The following is a 20,976-nucleotide window of genomic DNA, read 5'->3' on the forward strand; positions in this document are numbered from 1 at the left end:
TTTTTTAAAAATAGACTGCCCTATGTTATATGCTGATATATATAGGCTATATATCAAGTTTATAAAAATTTAAATATCATTTAAAAAAATATTGCGTAGGAATCTAATTGGTTGTGATTTGGCGTAATTATATTCTACTCAAAGATACATAAGGTACCAAATAAATTATCAGTAAGATCAAATAGATAGAACCCACCATGCTACAACAGCGTAGGTTGGTGGATACACATGCAGGTTTCGTCTCGATGTTTTGCTGCACCGCTAAGCACGAAATGAATTATAAACACAAATCAAGCATATGATAATTGATAAGCAGAGGTATTCACTCATTCTAACCAAAGGACCATCTCACTTAAAATCAGTTATGGATCAACATTTGATATAAACATTTTCAATGTGAGACATCTTTTGGTCAGTCTTGGGGGTGAGACCGTCTCTTATGTCGTGACAGCAAACAGCATGAAAAGCTCACTCATACCATCATACCACCGCAAACAATATACAATTATGAATAAGACAACTTTTTATTTGTATACTTGTATTTAGTGGTGGCTTATATAAATTTTGTGTTATATATAATATTTACAAATAATTGAATTAATTAAAAAAACTAGTGTTAGTCAGAGTTTTCACTGCTTGAACTATAATCACCTACTAAAGACACTTTTTTCTTGATCTCGGTTTCCACACTATCTTGTAACTTATCTTTTAAATCCAGTTCCTGTTCATTATTATTTTCATTTGATGTAATTTCTGCCTTACTATGATCTTTTTCATTCCTTATGTTTCTTTTTATCATAATTCCCAAAGAGTTTCGAGTTAAGGGCAAAGCTTTACTCATTGATTCTTCCTTTTTCAGACCACCAAAACTAGTCAAAAGTCCACTAGAGCTTGGTAATGCTGGGCTATTTAATATTTTGCTTCTGGTAACACTTTGCTTCTCTTCAATAGTGTGTGATGGTCTTAAGGAGAGCAAGGATGCCAAATTTTTATCCTCTTCCGATTCTGGCAACAGATTTATATTTAGAGAAGATTTTGCAAGTAACAAGCTGTCATTCACTGCAGATTCTTCAAGCTCTTTTCGTCGCTTCTATAAAATAAAATACATTTATTGTAATGATACATTATGATTAAAAAAAACAATAAAATTAAAGATACAACAACACTCTTACCCGAAAATTCCTACGTAGCACACAATTGGCCTCATAATCATCTTTCCATACCATTTCATTTCGACCTACAAGCAAACCAAGTCGAGGCTTAGCAAGTTTACTCATATCTTCATCTCCAGTCTTGTGCTCTAATTTGAACATGGCATCGTCGAAAAGGCGCTTTTGTGTTTCTTTCGTTTCTGGAACAATCTGGCCATTTTCAGTTGGATCCCATCTGTTCTCTTGCCTCCTCGCTCCAGATACGATGACATAGTCAAGGTTCTAAAACAAAATAATAACTCTATAATAAATCATTTATGAGCCTTGATGGCCCAATGGTAGAAGTCAAGAAACTTATGCGATGATTCTCGAGTTCAAACTCAGGCAAGCACCACTGAATTTCCATGTGCTTAATTATCTCATGCTTAGCAATGAATAAAAACATTGTGAGAAAACCTTAATTTTTTGGATGAAAATCTGCCACTAACCCACATTGGAGCATTACAGTAGAGCAAACTGCAAAAAGAGAAGGAGGCCTTAGTTTAGCAGTGGGATAATTACAGACTGTTGCTTTTTACTTTTAGATTATATCTATCTAATATCTATGCATATAGATTATAATTATTATGTTACAGACAGCATATAGACCCCTGTATTGTTAACTTTTTTCATAACAATATTTACTCAATTGCCAGAAAGTTAAGAATAAACAAAAGATCCATTATTCAGCGAAACAATATTAAATTCCTAATACAAAACATACAATAACATACATAATACCTTATTGATTTATACATCAGATTGTACTTTCTCACTACATTTTAAACTTTAAAGTAAAACTAGGTGGTAAATTGATCAAACTAAACTTACACCTGGATCTGTTTTTATTTCGAAATGGTTATCACACAAATGGCATTTCATACGAAATTGATAAACGGGAGTGCTGTAGTACATTCCGATTTTTGTCTTTTCTGCGTTATATCGTACACCCATACCAATGTGGTTTTTACATCCTTCGCACCATATGTTATATGGCATTTCAAATCTAATGATTAAGATACCCATGTGTAGCTTCCTAGCTCTTTCTCGTAAAGCATGTGTACCCATAAATTTATTTAGCCCCCCGACCTTAGGGTCATAATCGGGTGGGTAGTACAGGTTTTGTCCTTTGCGTTCGCCCATGGTTACTGGGTCTGTAAGAAAGACGTATACATACATTAGTTAATGTGAGTTGTTGGATATTTATTAAATCAGTAATTGCTTATTGTTATTTAAACTTACTAAATAAATTTCTTTATAAATATTTGAGTAAATAGTTCTTGTATTATTAGCTTAACTCTTTTCAGTTAATATTTATTCTTTGCGCAATATATACTCATATTATATAAAATAAAACAAAATATTTCTCAATTTTTCCATATTTACTGATCTTGAGTTTCTATCTGAATCTGAATTCTGAAAGACAATTGACATATGACAGATAAGTTGGAATTGCCACTCTTATCAAAATATAAACATACTAAAATATTTACACATATCTTTTAGTATGTTTATATGTATTTAATAACAAATCTTAATTTACAATATATTCCTTTCCTATTAACTAAATCTATATTCATAAGTTTCAGCTTTAGAATAAAATACATTCGAAAGTGTTTTTAAGTTATAGTTTCGATTACAGTTTTCACTAATAAACAAAAAGATACAAAAAACCTTTCTTTGTATCATCAGATTAAATATTTCATAGTCAATATGCAAATATTGATTATAATCATAAAATTAAGAAATTTTTTTTAACTAGTAACATTGACAGCTGTTTGACAGCTTTGCAAATTTTCGAAAGAAAATCTCGATCATAGACCATAGCTATTGAGCTATTTATTCATTGTTTTAATAACTATCATATACCTAATTGTTTAAAAAATAGGGCTTAAATAAAGATAACGTTTCCTATTTCGTTGTTATGTGCGATGAAATGTCGTTAACTATAAATAGACTTAGCTTGCATTAGTTCGTAGATTTGTCTGATTGTGATGGTATATCAGACATATTGAAGAATATTCGTAAAAATGGGGAGAAGAGAGGAACCGACCTGGGCGCAAGGCACCGTGGGCCTAACAGCAGCCCGGGAGCGAGGGGACATCGATCGAAAATTCCAAAACCGTTTGACTGTTACCAGAAATATGATAGACAGATTAGGACTAGAAAAAGAACTGCACGGACATATGGGATGTGTTAATTGTCTAGAATGGAACAGCGATGGGTCGTGAGTACACTCACAATGATGTCAATGTACTTTGGAACTGAAAAACATGCTAATTTATGCTTTTACGTCGTAGTGTACTGGCGTCGGCGTCTGATGATCTACACGTTATACTGTGGGATCCATATCGATATAAACAAATCCACAACATCTCCACTGGCCATACCGGCAATATATTCTCAGTTAAGGTAAGTTGCATTAATAGCTTCAAAAATTTATCTGTAATAATTATAACTAATAAGCTGTGTGATAAAAATGTCATTATATATGTTTATATTTAATTTTGAGTTTCTTGCTTAATATTATTATTAAAATTAGTAATAAAGTCTAAAATCGTAAGATTGAAGAATATTCATTACAGCAATTTATGTTTGTTTATTTTTCATCAAAGCTTGAACAGCTGAATAGATTGCAATGAAATTTGGCAAAGAAATCAATTATAGTAGAATATGAGAGATTCTAGTGATCTATAATGCTTTAGATTTCTTTTCACCCAGAAAATCTATGCTTACTAGCTATTATTCACATATATAAATTGCTATGCCGAAGAATTCACATATATATATTGAAATTATATATTGAAAGTGGCAAATATGCAATAAGGCAATAAATACTTGCCCCTTATTTGTATGTATCATTTGTTTGTATTGGTTATTTATTCATTCCTTTGATAATATAAGCATATTTGTTTTAGATACAGCTAAATTGCTAAATTATAATATTATTTATTTATTTATTTTATTATACCTCCTGTAATAATATCATTAGATAAATGCATGATTAATATAATCTATGTTTTATAACACAGATATTATAAGCTATTACATGAATTGTAAGATCTTTATATGTTATGTAAATTAATATTAATAATATATTAATTATCTAAATTACTGCTAGTAACTAAATTATGCTTACTAATTTTTTTGTCTTTAATGATGTTACATGTGACTGCCTCTTTGGTCTAGTGGCTAGATCATCATCATGGTGGCAGCAGGTTCTGGGTTCAAATCCCAGGTTGGGCTAATAAAACGTATTGAGATTTTCTGTTGAAAATTGTCAATAGCAGCCCGGAGTCTGGAAATTGGAAGTGTGTACAGTCCTGTGATTCAGATTAGCCAACTGTATAGGACAATTATGTAATATATATTAATCTCAACTACAAAGAGTTGTGTTGATACATAGACTAAAATGTTTCAAACGAGTAGTTTGGATGTCACGAACTAGTTAACATTGCTTATATTGTCTCATCACTCTATGGTAGTGAGTAGAAACATTATCTAGTATATCTTGTAAACAAACTGATAAATTAAGATAGATTTTTACCCATGCGAACTCCTTACTGTTACTGTCTTGATTTGTGTATATGGAAACTAACTTATAATCCCAAGAACCAACTAAAGTGACTTCAGTGCTGAATAATTCGATTTGAGAATAAGGAAAATAGACTTCAATTTATTATTTTCTGTTTATATTAATATAGCTTAGCGGAGAGAAATATGAGTGCTACATGCTTATATTATTGAAACCATATTTTACCTAAGATTATGACATTTAAAAGTGTTTGAAATGTTTGTTGCTTGCATATATTACACCCTATGTTATTTTATTTGATGTTGTGAACAGTACAACAGTTACTATAAAATAGAATGCTAACTTTTGAGGAGCCTTGCATTAAAACCTAATTGCAAAATATAAATTACTTAACTTTTTGAGGGTATTTTTTAAATTGACTAATCAATAGAAATTTTTTTGTCCGTGCCTTTGGTGTATCTTTCTATTATTTCAATTGGGTCTACTTTTGATGTGTCTGCATTCTTTTTTTTTACTAGGTATCAATTTAAATTTCAGCATTATAATTTTAATTGTCTTCTGCGCTTATTTTTTTTATGTGACTCCTCATTGATTGAGAGGTTGTGCACAAGTTGTTCATTGTTTCGGGCTGGTTAAAATAGTCGAGAAATCCATCCTGGTGGATCACTACATTGACCAATCGAAAGTTATGACTGATAAGGCACTTGATAAGAATTATTGGTAACGGTTGTATTTGAGTGACATGGCCCGAAATAGACATACATCGCGATGAGAGTTTACGTCAAAATATATAAGAGCTTGGACGAGCTCCTTTGGACGAGAGAATTCTATTACGTGGATATGATTTTCCACTTTTTAATTTGTATCTGCAAAAATCCTCAATATTTGATAACATCCCCAGTTCCTTTCCCCGGATTCGCTGGCGACATGCGCAGCGGACGGGTCGGTGCGCGCGCGCAACGTTGATTCGGGTGCGTCGCTGTTGGAGTGCGCGTGCCACTGCGGCCGCGTCAAGCGCCTGGCCGTGGCGCCGGACAGGCCGCACATGCTGTGGTCTGCCGGCGAGGACGGGCTCGTGCTGTAAGTGTTACTCTGCACGATTTGTTTTTATTAGGTTAGTTCTCACTTTCATTCGTTTGTGTCAGTATCGTAATATTAAGATTTGATCGATCGATGTTAGATCCTTATATGAAAGAGAGTTATTGACGTTCTAAATTTGATAAAAGTCGTTTTAAACTTTGTATTTTTAATAACGGCGTAACAATTGAGTCAAAGAAAACAATTCATACAGCCAACACGACCTTCGAGCCCCGCACCGCTGTAACTCAGACTCAGCCAATGTCCTCGTAAACCTGCTCAACCACATGGGTCGCTATGCCGAAGCCAAGTGCCTCGCCGTAAACCCCAGGAGGCCCTACCAGTTGGCTGTAGGTGCCAACGATTTCTACGTTCGTCTCTATGATACGAGAATGATCAAGTTGGCAAGATTACAGGTAAATAATAAATCAACATTTTAATAATAAATCGTTTAAGAGAGTCTCTAATGTTTGACTTGTTGATTTTTATTGCCATTTTGTCTAAGTTAAATGTATTCCACATTTAACTTATTGGTAGGGCTTTGTGCAAGCTCGTCTGGACAGGTACCACCCACTCGTCGGATATTCTACCGCTCAACAGCAAATTTTAGTGGTTTTTGTTTTGGTCTAAGATATCGATCGATAAACTATCACCAACAATTTTTATGTGGGTGCATATACCCCGTATGCAATCAGTACTTGCCTATACACATGATATAATTTTATTAATGAGTAAATATTAGCTTTACGCTAACCTCGATTATGGTAAATTTCATCTGAAAGTTTCGTAATATAGTTTGTAAGGCAATTTGGCTTTAAATTTTTACTGGTGGTAGAGCTTTGTGCAAGCTCGTCTGGGTAGATTCACTCATCAGATATTCTACCGCAAAACAGCAGTACTTGATATTGTTGTGTTCCGGTTTGAAGGGTGAGTGAGCCAGTGTAATTACAGGCACAAGGGACATAACATCTTAGTTCCCAAGGTTGGTGGCGCATTGGTGATGTAAGCGACGGTTAACATTTCTTACAATGCCAATGTCTATGGGTGTTGGTGACCACTTACTATCAGGTGGCCCATATGCTCGGTCGCCTTCTTATACTATAAAAAAAAAAACTTTTTTTTTCAACCACTTTCGTGGAAAAACTAATCGTTGAAATCAAAGATCGGTCATACTGGCACCAGTCGTCCATGTTGAGTATCGTATGTATAGATACCATATACCGCGACTTGGTCAGGAGTTGCAGGGGGGCGCCGCGCCGGCCCGCCTGGCGTGGGAGCGGCAGACCGTGCGCTGCTCGCGCGCCGGCAACGGAGACCCCGACGACAACATACCGCGCGCCGCCGTGCAGTACTTCGCCCCCGGTGAGGGATTGTCGTGTCTGCTTTGTGCTTACTGGCCACACCTCGATAGTTATGGAGTGGTGTTTAGTGCTACATGTACTAGTATACTTGCAGAACCAATATTATATAGCATCACAGCTGTGCCCGATGATTCACATCGTACATTACTCGATGTAGGTAGATCATGGTAGGAGATGGTATCGGACCATCTGCTTTTCAGTCTTTAACAGATTGAACATAATAAATTTAGTACGAAATATAAAATACAAATAAAGCGAATCTTCTACTAAATTTCCCAGGTCACCTATCAATGGAGCCTAATGAGCACACTTTCCCAAAAAAATCCACCACATATGTGGCATTCAGTAACAATGGCAATGAGCTGCTCGTCAACCTGGGCTCAGAACAGGTAAGACTTTTTCGATAAGTTGACATACTTAATTTTTAAAAATCAGCATAAGACACAGTAAATTACAGCAGAATAGATGACACAAGAGAGAGTATATAATTTTGTCATCTGTCATGGATGTCAGATAAAATATTCGGTCTGGAGGACATCATCCTCACTTATTGTAAATATTCCTGTCACTTCCTTTTGAGCTCTCCAAAGATGATATCATTTGGATGTATAGTAAAAGCTGTAAACATATTGTAAGAGCCACCACGTCACCGCAGGTGTACCTGTTCGACATCAACACGGCGCGCCGGCCCGTGCTGGTGGAGAGCTTCATCATCCAGCACAACCACGGGTACCGCGAGGGCGAGGGCAAGCCGGCGCGCGTGGGCGGCGACGGCGCCAACGGCACCCTGGAGACCCCGGCGCTGCCCGAGCGCGTGCGGCAGCTCAAGGAGATGGTGTGGCCACTCGTTCCCACGTTCCCCCCACTCGCTCACTGGCCCGCTCTCACTCACTCCCGCCTCGCAGGCGAACGAGCACGTCAACAAGGGCAACTACACCAACGCCGTGGAGCTCTACAGCCGCGCGCTGGCGGAGTGGCCGCGCTGCGCTGTGCTGCACTCCAACCGCGCCGCCGCGCTCATGCGCCGCGCCTGGTGAGTGTGCTCCGCTCTGCTCCCTCCAACCGCGCTCATGCGCCGCGCCTGGTGAGTGTGCTCCGCTCTGCTCCCTCCAACCGCGCTCGTGCGCCGCGCCTGGTGAGTGTGCTCCGCTCTGCTCCCTCCAACCGCGCTCATGCGCCGCGCCTGGTGAGTGTGCTCCGCTCTGCTCCCTCCAACCGCGCTCGTGCGCCGCGCCTGGTGAGTGTGCTCCGCTCTGCTCCCTCCAACCGCGCTCATGCGCCGCGCCTGGTGAGTGTGCTCCGCTCTGCTCCCTCCAACCGCGCTCATGCGCCGCGCCTGGTGAGTGTGCTCCGCTCTGCTCCCTCCAACCGCGCTCGTGCGCCGCGCCTGGTGAGTGTGCTCCGCTCTGCTCCCTCCAACCGCGCCGCCACAAGCTAAAAGAAAAGTAAATAAATATGTATTATTTATGATGATAATAAAAAAATCTTTTATGATCTCAGGTCGGGCGACACGTACGCCGCTATCCGCGACTGCTACAAGGCGATCAGGCTGGACGCCAACCACGTGAAGTCCCACTTCCGGCTCGCGAAAGGCCTGATGGACCTGAAGCGGGCTCGCGAGGCGCACGAGTGTCTGCTCTACTTCAAGGACAAGTTCCCTAAGCACGCGGAGAGCCATGCTGTGTTTCTGCTGCAAAAAGACATCAACGTGGCGCTGGAGACGATGGAGACTCAGCCGGACGAAGGTAGTTTGTATTATTTTCCAAACCGATGGACATCGGCAAACTAAAATGTTTACTTTTAAAACAACACCCTCAGCTACGGAAGAGGATGGCCAGTCCGGCAGCGCTCTGGAGCGACAGCTGCGCAGTTCGGCCCTGGACTACAAGTGCCGGTTCCTGGGTCACTGTAACACGACCACTGATATCAAGGAAGCTAATTTCTTAGGACCAGAATCTAACTTCGTGGCTGCTGGGTAAGTTCTACAATAAGAAACGTCTTTCCTTCCAAGTTACGTATATTTTTAATAACTAATATTTGTGATTGTAATATGTTGGTGTCATAAAAAATATATTGATAATATATTTAATACAATTTCCACTTTATTTTTGATATTACTCTAAAGAAAGTCCAACTGTGTCCCTAAACAGTTCAGACGACGGTAGCATGTTTATCTGGTGTCGTAAGTCCGGCAACATCGTGCGCTGTCTGCGCGGGGACGAGTCCATCGTGAACTGCGTGCAGCTGCACCCGAGCATGTTCCTGCTGGCAACCAGCGGTATCGAGGCTGTCGTCCGACTCTGGAGTCCGAGACCTGAGGTAAGAGATTTATTTATTTAAGGAAAACAACAGCACGATACAAAACATGTTGACATTAAAAAATACAATATACAGACAATATAGCCAATTACTGTTTTCCATCGAATTATGCAAACCTAATAACAGTTAACGGAAGTAGCAACACACAATTTTGAAAAATAAAATGTAAATGTAACAAAATAATAATGAGTTAAAAAAAAACACTTAGAAAAATTAAGTTCATTTGGGACAGCAAAATTCGATCAATAAAACACTTAAAAAATTTAGTGAATTTCGGACTTGTAAAATTTTTGTCTTCGGAACTTAGAAAAATTTAGTGACTTTGGACTTGAAAAATTTGTGTATCTGTTTTGTAATAAAACTTTGGAACTTTAATTTAATATTAACAATGGAAGACATAAATCAAATAATTAGTGTTCAGGAAGAGAAATTTGATCAAATATTGAAAGGAAAAAGTATGATTTATTTTAATTAGTTAATTACAATAAATCACCAAAACAAAGGATTACTTTAAGTTATCTAGAGACACGTTTGGAGACGCTAGAAAACACATGGCAAACATTTAAATCTGGTCATGATCAAGTTATAGCACATATCAAGAAGGAAAATAGAAAAGATTTTAAGTATTGTTCTAATGATATATATAATCAATGTGAGGAGTCATATATAGAATACAAAAGTGAATTGAAAAATCACCTTCAAGTAATGGCACCTAAGAAAGAAGTACAACCAGCAGACACACAACACAAAATTACTGAAATTGATTTGCCGTCGATAAAAATACCTACCTTTTCTGGCAAATACACCGATTGGCCGTCGTTTCATGATTTATTTAATTCTCTAATTCATATAAACAAACGCTTAGACGATGTGCAGAAGCTGCATTATCTTAAATCATCGGTGACGGGTGAGGCAGAACAGTTGCTGAAAAGTATATCTGTAACCAGTCAGAATTATGAACAAGCGTGGTCAACACTTAAAAACAGATACAACAATAAGAGGTACCTACCAAATTGTATTTTCAAAAAATTGTTGAACCTGAAAAATATTTCATCCGAATCTGCAGTGAGCATAAGGCAATTAATTGATTCAACGGTTGAATGTTTGAACGCTTTGAGCAATCTTGGATTACCGACAGAATCGTGGAGTGCTATCATCGTTTATATAACAGTAAACAAATTGGATTCTGAAAGTCATCGATTATGGGAGCAACATATTGCACTAGAGCAAGATTTTCCGACGTTTGACGAATTGTAACAATTTTTAGAAACAAGATTTCGGTCGCTTGAGATGATAGAATACAGTTCCAAAACTGTTAGAGCCCGCTCATTCCACACAGCATTTGACAAAAATACAATATCATGCCTATACTGCAAAGAAAGTCATTACATCTATCAATGTAAGCAATTCGTAAAACTAAACTTTAAGGATAGATCGGAATTTGTACAAATCATAATCTCTGTTTTAATTGTCTTATCCCAAACCACTCAGCAAGTAAATGTCTGCGAAATACCTCTTGCCGTATTTGTCAGAAAAAGCATCACTCTTTATTGCACCCTGAAAGAAAGGAAACTGTAAGAGAAGAAAGTCAGAAAGACCATACAAACATAGTATCACATTTTACAAAACAACCTGGTCAAATTTTATTAGCTACCGCACTGGTGGATGTGTCTTCAAGCCATGGAAACATAGGAACGTACCGTGCTCTCATTGACCAAGGCTCTCAGGCCTCGTTTGTGTCAGAGGATATCGTTCAAACGTTGCGTTTGAAACGAGAAAAAATCAACGGCGTGGTCACTGGACTGAGTGGAGGTAATCAGCTTAGCATCAAACACATGGTGGAAGTCAACCTTAGATCAAGGGTTAAACCAACCTTCACAGTCCATGTCAAGGCGTATGTTCTACGTAATATTACAAACTATTTGCCAACACAGCAAATCACGATGTTTAATTGGCCTGCACTAGATAACAAAACACTAGCAGATCCTGAGTTTCATATACCGAATAAAATACAACTGCTGCTAGGCGCTGAAGTCTATAGTAAAATCATAGATGTCGGTTTGCTGAAGAGTCCGTCTGGGTCTATAGTAGCACAATCAACATACCTGGGATGGATTCTATCTGGTGATACTAACGATACAAAACCTGTAAAGGAAAAACAAACAATTAGTTTACACATCTCTGTAAGTGATAATGAACAACTAAAAAGGTTTTGGGAAATTGAAAATGAAGTACTTACCAATGAACGTAAAATGACTAAGGAAGAGCAGATGTGTGAAGAGATCTATAAAAAAACGACGGTCAGAATAGAATCTGGTAGATATCAAGTACATATACCTTTTAAAGAAAATATAGAACCAGTAGAGAAATGTGGAAAAACTAAGGAAATGGCAACATCTAGATTTCTACAATTAGAAAGAAAATTTAAGTACAATATAAAATTGAAACAAGAATATTGTAAGGTAATTAATGAATATTTAGCTCTGGGTCATATGATAAAGGTAAATGAAGAAAACAAAAATGCGATATATTTACCCCATCATGCGATCTTGAGAGACGATAAAGATACAACAAAGCTACGAGTTGTTTTCGACGCTTCTGCAAAGGGATCCAAAGGATTTTCTCTAAATGATACGATGTTAACTGGACCAGTAATACAAAGAGATTTACGCACTCTAATTATGGAGTGGAGAACATATAAAATAGCTCTGGTTAGTGATATTGTGAAAATGTATCGCCAAATATTAATCGCAGATAAACAGGCTGACTATCAAAGAATTGTTTGGAGAGAAAGCCCTCATGAAGATCTGTTATCTTATAAGTTATTAACTGTTACCTTTGGCACAGCATCAGCTCCGTTCTTGGCTGTTCGCACTCTTTTCCAAGTCGCTGAAGATGAAGAGCAAAGATTTCCTTTGGCTGCATCAATAGTAAAAAAAGCGTTTTATATGGACGACTTAATGTGCGGCGCTAACGATGTATGTCAAGCTATGTAAATTTACAAACAAGTAAATGACTTACTGAAATGCGCTGGGTTTGAGTGGTCGAGCAACTGTAATGAAATATTAGATAATATTACGCAGAGTAACCCCAAATTACAACCTTTTGAAATTAAATTTGATAAAGTCATTAAAATACTGGGACTTTCATGGGATAGAATAGATGATACGTTTAAATTTTATATAAACTTACCTGACCTTATAGAACCTATAACAAAACGTACTATTCTTTCCGAAGTGGCGCGTCTATTCGACCCTTTCGGATGGTTAGCTCCAGTTATAATAAAGGCAAAAATTATTATTCAAAGGTTATGGCTCTGTACGTGCGGATGGGACGAAGACGTTCCAATTAATCTGAAAGAGGAATGGTTAGGTTATAGACAACGACTACAAGAATTGGAAAAAATAAAATTGGAGAGATGGATTTATACTTACCCAGAAATCAAGAGAGTTGAATTACATGGTTTCGCTGATGCTTCCATGGCTGCATACGCTGCAGTTGTTTATGTAAAGGTGTTCCATAGGGAAAATATACATGTAACTATATTGGAGAGTAAGACAAAGGTAGCGCCTTTGAAACAAATTTCGATTGCACGATTGGAACTATGTGCAGCAGTTCTTCTTTCAAGACTGCTCTCGGAATCCGCCAACGTTTTAAACATACCTAAGGAAAACATTTTCGCATACACTGACTCGATGGTTGTGTTAGCCTGGATCGAAGCTCAACCTACCAGATGGCAAACCTTCGTAGCAAATCGAGTCTCAGAAATACAAACTAGACTGAATAATGATTCTTGGAACCATGTCACTTCAGAAGATAACCCTGCTGACTTTGCCTCTCGTGGAGTGAATCCATCTGAGTTAAACAATAAACAACTGTGGTGGAAGGGACCTAATTGGCTAAATCTTGAAACAAAAAAATCTATTAAATTAGTTATACCTAAAACAAATCTAGAAGAAAGAAAAAATCACACGAAAACATTTTTTTGTAATAACACTGAACCTATATGGGAGAGATTTTCTACACTTACCAAGATGATACGCGTACTCAGCTATTGTCGACGATTTCTGCACCTGAAAACAAAAAAGGAGATAAATGATAAACCAAATTACTTAACTAGTGAGGAAATGAGAAGAACATTAGACACATGCATTAAAATTATACAACAACAAGAATATTCAGAAGAGATACATGATATAATACAAAAGCAAAAAAGAAAAAAGAAAAGCAAATTATTTTTGTTGTCACCTTACCTGGATGATGATGGTCTTCTACGGGTTGGTGGAAGAATACAAGCCTCTCATGTCTCTGCTCGCTATAAACACCCTATAATAATACCGAAAAATACTCACCTTACCAATTTAATAGTTAGAGATGCTCATCAGAGACATGGTGGCATATTATTAGAGTTACATGGTGGCATAGCTTTGATGATGAACTATTTAAGGAGTCGTTACTGGATCATTGGTCTAAAACAGCTAGCGAAGAAATGCTATCGGCAATGTGTTGTCTGCCTGAAACACCGAGGCGCTATAATACAACCAAAGATGGGTGAACTTCCTGCGGTACGTGTTAATCCAGGACGTGCCTTCGATACGACGGGAGTGGATTTTGCTGGCCCTATACAAATGAGAGTTTCAAAGGGTAGAGGTCAAAGGTCATACAAGGGATACCTATGTTTGTTTGTTTGTATGAAAACAAAAGCAATCCACTTGGAGGCTGTAAGTGACTTGACAACTCAAGGTTTCATTGCTGCATTTAGACGATTTGTGTCTCGTCGCGGTCACTGTTCCGATTTATATAGTGACAACGGCTTAAATTTTGTTGGAAAGGAGCTGTCAAAAATGTTAAATCAAAGCATGAGTCAGGTTATGAAGGAAGTTGCTGAGTTACTAAGTAATGATGGAACATCATGGCATTTCATACCTCCAAGAGCACCAAATTTTGGAGGCCTTTGGGAGTCTGGAATTAAATCAATGAAGATATACTTACTTAAAACCATTGGAGATTCGACGTTGACCTTTGAAGAAATGACGACGCTTTTGACTCAGATTGAAGCTTGTCTCAATTCTCGACCATTATGCCAATTGAATGATTACCCAGATGACATCGCACCTTTAACACCGGCACATTTTCTGATTGGCGAACCTCTGATAACACTACCCGAAAAACATTTTGTCGCAGAAATAATTAGCCCGTTAAACAGATGGAGACTAATACAACGGATGATGACACACTTCTGGAGGCGATGGTCAACGGAATATTTACATACATTGCAACAGCGTCACAAGTGGCAAAATACAGCTGGTGAACCAGATGTCGACGATGTCGTCATTTTGAAAGATGATTTACCGCCTTCGAAATGGCTACTGGCTCGAGTCCAACACAAGCACGTTGGTCCTGATGGGCATGTGAGAGTTGTCACTTTAAAATGTAAAAATTCTATTCTGAAACGTCCGGTTTCCAAATTGATTCCTTTACCTAAGCTGTAAAGAACTGAGGGTTCTTGGTGGGCGGTATGTTCGGTTAAGTTAGTTATGCTATTTGTCGGTAGATGGCGTTAACCAAAAGAGTCTCAATTCTGAATCGCGCTGGCCAGAACCCAAGATAAAACCATAAAGTGTTTAAAAATGTTATATTCTTTTGTCTTTCAATACAGTTATATATTTCAAGATGTGTTTTAATTTATCGTGTTAAGTAGTAAATTATATTTCAATTGTGTTAAGTGAACAAACCTATTAATAATGATAGTGGTCATGGCGCAGCGGCCAGTGACGGTTATGAGACGTGAATTTTAACCTTCGATTCCGAGTTATCTATGGATAAAGTCTGTTTGGTTAGCCTTTTAACAGCCTGTTAATGTCCCACTGCTGGGCTAAGGCCTCCTCTCCCTTTTGAGGAGAAGGTTTGGAGCTTATTCCACCACGCTGCTCCAATGCGGGTTGGTAGAATACACATGGGGCAGAATTTCAATAAAATCAGACACATGCAGGTTTCCTCACGATGTTTTCCTTCACCGTCAAGCACGAGATGAATTATTAGCACAAATTAAGCACATAAAAATTCAGTGGTGCTTGCCCGGGTTTGAACCCACGATCATCGGTTAAGATTCACGCGGCCTAGGCCACTAGGCCATCTCGGACTTTGACCAAATCACAGAGGCTCGCAGAGATAAATTTATGCTTATTCTCGTGTTAATAGTATGTACGTATCGCAGGACGGAATGGGCGAGGCGCGCGTGGTCCCGGAGGCGAGCGCGGCGGCCGCCGCCAACCAGCAGCGCATGCGCAGCGACCCCTTCGAGGCCATGCTGCTCAACATCAGCTTCGCCGGCGGCGCCGAGCGCGACCTCCACTCGCCCGCTTGCCGCGCCACGTGCGTACCGCACACACGCGCACACGCGCTCGCACGCACGCGCACACATACCCACACACCATCCCACACTCTTCAAGGAGGTCGACTGGCAGACATTCCGAGGCAATGTTGAAGTCACCTGGACTCTACGAAGTCAAATGCTGATCAATACTGATAATACTGATTTGCATTGCACATGGATATTATATCTCGATTAATTTTTAATCCTGAGACGTAGATTGTGATGTTGTTTGGTAATAAACATGCGGCACATTAATATAATATATACGGATGTTGAAAATGGGAAGGTAACTCTGTTCGTCTACTACGCTTCCACGGCTTAACAACTGAACCGATTTTGATGAAATTTGGTATTAAGCTCGAATCCAAAGGAAGGACATGGCTCCTTTTTTTATACCGCACCATTGTCTCACTTCACACGCAAAGCCGCGGGCGAAATGTAGTATTAAAATAAAAAAAACACTTTATTTACATTTTTATAATTTCAGGTAAGGTGATGCCGTGCCGAGTCCTTGGATTGATTCGCACGTTCGTCAAGAAGTCATTTTGTAAATATAATTATTATATAATATTACTTTTTTCATCTTATTATTTCTGCTCTCGTTAAAATGACATATTTTGTTTAAAATATTTGTTTAAACCATAAAAGGTGCCAAGTTTTTTTTTTAATTCTAATACGATTTATAATCCTCGTGACGATTCCACAAATAATATACTTCGTATGTATAGTGATTACATTTTTTTTTTAATTATATGTATGTCTATAAAAATATATCGCAAATTAAGTATGTCATTTGCATAATAGTAAGCTACTAAACATTGTAAATATTAAAATAATTTTATAATTATAAAATCATTAATCTGATAAATTCTGTTAATCATTTAATGATAGAAATGAAGGACGCTGATTTGACGCTTTTTTTATTCACAATCTCTGTATTACAATAATTTAATGATTTATTGAATGTTGCTATCTCTTTCTCGCATATCGCCACTGTCAGTGTAAAAGGTCGTAAATTTAATGTCCAACATACCTATAGTTGGTAGCAGCTTTGTGGAAGCCCGTCCGGGGAGGTACCACCCACGCAGCAATACTTAGTATTGTCGTGTTCAAGGGTGAGTGAGCCAGAGTAAATACAGGCAAGGGACAAAATCGTAGAGCCCAACGTTCGTGACGGATTGACCATGTAAGGTATGGTTAATATTTCTTTCAAAGCCAATGTCTATGGGCGGGAGTACCCACTTATCATCAGGTAGCTCATTTGCCAGTCTGTCTATCTACCTTTATTTAAAAATAAAAATTATTCACAAACAATACTTTAGTCGGTGTGGAAGCAGCATTATGTTATTTCTGATAGCGTTCGTTGTGTCCGGTATTTTCATTCGCAGAAATTTTTTCGAGTTATTCGCTATGCGAACGCACTGCGGCGAATGCCTCGCTGCGATTGGTCCATTTGAGTAGCTAAGTTTTTTTCGGTAAATGTTCGGCGTATGAGTGAAATGGTAATTAATTCGTGGGATGAATAAATAGGATTGTTTATAATGTGATTAATGTTATGTGCGTTACATAATTGTGAAATATCGTAAAATGGGATTCCTCTTATGGTATTCTTTTCTAAAAAATTGTCACGTCGTCATTTTACACGGAAACTCTGCGATGCGTTGTTCAACTGTCGAGATACTTAGGACTGTCTAGAACTATAGAAGCTTAGAGATACTTTACCTAGCGTCCCTTTTACGAGGGCGTATCTTTCCTCGCCGCAGTATTGCTTGTGAACTGAAATTGCGGATCTAATTTGTTCGGAGGCACTATGAGTTCTCATAGAATTGTTTGCGATTACTGGCCTTAGAGTATATATCAGTTATCATGGAAACGGTACAGGGAAAAATATTAATATTCTAATAATAAAAACGTAAGGTAGGTCAGTTTCTATGATTATTTCTAAAGTTATCATATTTTACGACCTTTTCACCAACAGTAACGATATGGGCTCATTAAGATTCTTTTATCTGATTCAAAAAATAATAGCATCGACTTTTCACTATATTGTGGCCTTAGCGGTCTTTAGGATTCGGTAGGGTAAGCAAAACAAATATATATTTTTTATAAATATTTAATAATGAAAACGTTTTAATGTGCACCTTCAACTTTTTTCGTCATCATCTTCTGCCATTATCATAGATGCTGCTTCCCCCCTTGATGTATGTACTTGTATATATTTTCCGTATAACAATGAAAATAAGTAAAAATAAAACATACAATATTTGTAAAATTACTTTGTCAAGTTATTATTGTTAAAACTTAAAATACCTTAAAAATATATATTTGTTTTTGCAAACTGTACTTTTTAGGTGTCATTGTTTTTGATATTATTATTCGTATCGTATAATAGCAGTAATTTTACTTTAGAGTTTGTAAACGAGGGTCAGCAGCGAAATTGTCACCTTAGTGAATTGCCTTAAAAGAAATCGTGATTTAAGAAACGTGAATTGTTAAATGAATACTATGGGTTAGTTTTTCGTTATGAATAAACTTTTATAATTGTATAACAATATTCTTTCATTAAACAAAACTTTGCTATTTTAAGAAATAAGTTTTCATATCAAATAGTTTTTGTTTTTCACAGTTCGAGTATTTGTCTCTTTGTTGTTTTTTTTACAAACTCTGCTAAGCCTTGAGGCCAAACCAGAATGATTCGACCTTAGTCCGTAGCTGTAAGCGTTAGTCGAGACATCTCAAGTTCGCAACTTGGAGTTTGCTCCGTGCGTTCAAAACGAGATAAACCTTTATATATATAATGACTTATTATAAATGAAATTGTAAAGTCAGTATAAATAGTCTATAGAATTTAATTTAAAAAAATTATAATCTATGAAATACTTGGTAGGAATATGTTTTATTGTCTATGGATCGAGCACATCCGTGCAGTCAAAGCCGTGATAAAGCGAAGCGATCAAGCGCGTACTTTTTTTTTGTAGTTATCACGCTTGGTCGCATGTGTGGCCGTAGCGTTAGGTGATTCCGCTTCGCTTGAGTGCGCGGGTGTGTTCGCTCACTGCAGGATTGGTTATAATTTTGTATGATCATATTTAGAACGACTAGGCGAGACATTGTCGCGGCTTTTTTTTAATGATTCTTATTGAAATATAAACGAAATCCTAGTAAAAAAATCTGTTTGTATAATTTCTAGTGTATTATTTTTAATCCACAAAAAAGTTTAATGTTAGTAGTGATGTTTTTGTAACTATGCGATCTGGTCTGATGTGGTTCCCATAAATTAAATATATAGTTAAGAATGGTTGATCAGCGTAGCGGCGTTGGGGAGGTGTACAAATCGTGAGCAAGTTTTGAAGATTGAGCTTCATCAAATATTATAACATTTAATTTTTGTAACAAGAAATGAGTCCCAAAAACTTTTTTATTACATTATATATTATTATATATACTATTTCAAATGAGCTTAACAAAAAAAAAAAAAAAATCCATTCTGTCTCCATTTTAATCGTAAGTAACTTTGAAAAGGTTAATTTCGATTATGTAAAATTTGAAATTTATGCCATCATTACTTTGTCAACAAAAAAAAAGCACCTCAACCCGTATAATATATAAAACATCCCACATAAACTTGAAAGTCCCTTAGCGGATGTACCAAAATGGAGATCCGAAGGGTTCGGTTCAGACACCGTGTCAAAAATATGTATATTATCAAAATTTAATATAGGTTAACAATGTAACATAGGATTAAATTTCCAGGCTGTTATTTTCATATACATAAGTCATGTTTAAATTTACCTGGGAAATTGTAAGTTAATATAAAACCATGTAATAGGTATATGTTTAAAACATTAGATAGTGTGTATGACAATGGAGCATGTAAAGGGTGCAGTCGAGGAAACATAAAGAATGTTGCCAAATTTTTTCTTTTCATAAAAAATAAATAAAATAGAAATGTAATCATTCATCATCATGCTGCAGTTCCACTCGATAAGCTCCTGTTATATAGTAAACATATTTTATATAATGTACTTTACTTAATACACATGTGAAAAATTTAATTTTAAATAAAGTTTTATATGGCAATACTGAACAATTTATCATCAGCACTAAGATTGGGGCAAAACTTTAGCTCAATCGGTTGAGTTGAATGGCTTTAAAATGACCCACTCATATTTAATGGAGATCTTATATTATATTATTTACGAAATAAAGTCATGTTTCCTTAGTACATTAATCTTGTTTTTATTGTAAGTATTTGTGGTTCAAAGTTCTTACTTTTTTTATTATGATTTCCCGAATAATAATGTTGCCCTAATGGAATTTATTTATATTTAATATTGAATATAAATTCCTTAAAAATATGAGTCACAATTAATTTTGCTAATAGATCTAAAATGTATCAGTTTGTTTGTTTGTCATTTCCTTGGGCAAAAGTATAATATTGTTAATTACTTTTTGAATAATTGGTATTTATCTCATATCAAATGCACGTTTCCTCGACTGTAAAAGTGGGACTGAGTGACCTGTATGGCGGGAGCGCTTTGTCAACCTTCGCGTTTTGTAAGAGAGTTCGTGGATATTTTTTTTAACTAATAGATGTTGATAATAAATTAAAAATTTGTTAGTATCTGCTGTTTTTATTTATGTCCTGGAAATATAAAAATTAGGTTATATAATCACGCTGAACTTGACTATATTAAAAGTAATATAAATTTTTCTTTTGTAACAGCCTGTGGATGTCCCACTGCTGGGTTAGACCTCCTCTCCTTTAAGGAGAAGGTTTGGAGCTTATTCTACCACGCTGCTCCACCATGCAGGTTTCCTCACGATGTTTACCTTCATCGTCAAAGACGAAATGAATTATAAACACAAATTAAGCACATAAAAATTCAGTGGTGCTTGCCCGGGTTTGAACCCACGATCATCGGTTAAGATTCACGCGTTCTAACCACTATGCCATCTCAGCTCATATAATATAAAATATATTTACTCGGAATTGGCAGAGGGTGGCGACGTGGATACCGCAATAACCCGGCCATATAATATGAAATATTCTCTATAATTGGTATAAAAAAGCCGAGATGGCCCAGTGGTAAGAACGTGTGAATCTTAGCCGATGAT

General features: G+C 37.0%; 2 protein-coding genes across 3 annotated transcripts; one reads left to right on the forward strand and one right to left on the reverse strand.

Annotated features, from left to right (window-relative positions):
* Window positions 1–529: 529 nt before the first annotated feature.
* On the reverse strand, window positions 530–2,593 carry LOC126772220 (coiled-coil domain-containing protein 130 homolog). The gene is made up of 4 exons (XM_050492488.1): window positions 2,433–2,593; window positions 2,022–2,344; window positions 1,173–1,433; window positions 530–1,090 (listed from the first exon to the last, which is right to left on the reverse strand). The coding sequence occupies exons 2-4, from the start codon at window positions 2,331–2,333 to the stop codon at window positions 617–619; spliced, it is 1,047 nt and encodes a 348-aa protein (XP_050348445.1). The 5' UTR covers window positions 2,334–2,344; window positions 2,433–2,593; the 3' UTR covers window positions 530–616.
* Window positions 2,594–2,973: 380 nt separating this feature from the next.
* Window positions 2,974–20,482, forward strand: LOC126772180 (WD and tetratricopeptide repeats protein 1). Of its 2 annotated transcripts, none has more exons than XM_050492402.1 (13): window positions 2,974–3,417; window positions 3,491–3,602; window positions 5,627–5,805; window positions 6,017–6,218; window positions 7,038–7,164; window positions 7,443–7,552; window positions 7,819–7,998; window positions 8,069–8,196; window positions 8,664–8,911; window positions 8,982–9,138; window positions 9,314–9,482; window positions 15,700–15,857; window positions 16,346–20,482. In XM_050492402.1, exons 1-13 carry the CDS (start codon window positions 3,221–3,223, stop codon window positions 16,347–16,349), a joined length of 1,971 nt encoding a protein of 656 aa, XP_050348359.1. In that variant the 5' UTR covers window positions 2,974–3,220; the 3' UTR covers window positions 16,350–20,482. The 2 variants fall into 2 exon arrangements, with proteins under 2 accessions (XP_050348359.1, XP_050348360.1); XM_050492403.1 differs by having other exon boundaries at window positions 8,664–8,908.
* Window positions 20,483–20,976: the final 494 nt, after the last annotated feature.

Source organism: Nymphalis io, chromosome 12 (assembly GCF_905147045.1).
Source record: "Nymphalis io chromosome 12, ilAglIoxx1.1, whole genome shotgun sequence".
In the NCBI taxonomy this organism is placed as follows: Eukaryota; Metazoa; Arthropoda; class Insecta; order Lepidoptera; family Nymphalidae; genus Nymphalis; species Nymphalis io.

Excerpts from the sequence above, each read along its gene's own strand:
- LOC126772180 (XM_050492402.1), top strand. The coding sequence starts at position 3,221 with ATGGGGAGAAGAGAGGAACCGACCTGGGCGCAAGGCACCGTGGGCCTA. Across the intron at positions 7,165-7,442 it reads CGTGCAGTACTTCGCCCCCG|GTCACCTATCAATGGAGCCT; the intron begins GTGAGGGATTGT and ends TAAATTTCCCAG. Across the intron at positions 8,197-8,663 it reads GCGCTCATGCGCCGCGCCTG|GTCGGGCGACACGTACGCCG; the intron begins GTGAGTGTGCTC and ends TTATGATCTCAG.
- LOC126772220 (XM_050492488.1), bottom strand. The coding sequence starts at position 2,333 with ATGGGCGAACGCAAAGGACAAAACCTGTACTACCCACCCGATTATGAC. Across the intron at positions 1,434-2,021 it reads AAATAAAAACAGATCCAGGT|AACCTTGACTATGTCATCGT; the intron begins GTAAGTTTAGTT and ends ATTTTGTTTTAG. Across the intron at positions 1,091-1,172 it reads TGCTACGTAGGAATTTTCGG|AAGCGACGAAAAGAGCTTGA; the intron begins GTAAGAGTGTTG and ends TTTATTTTATAG.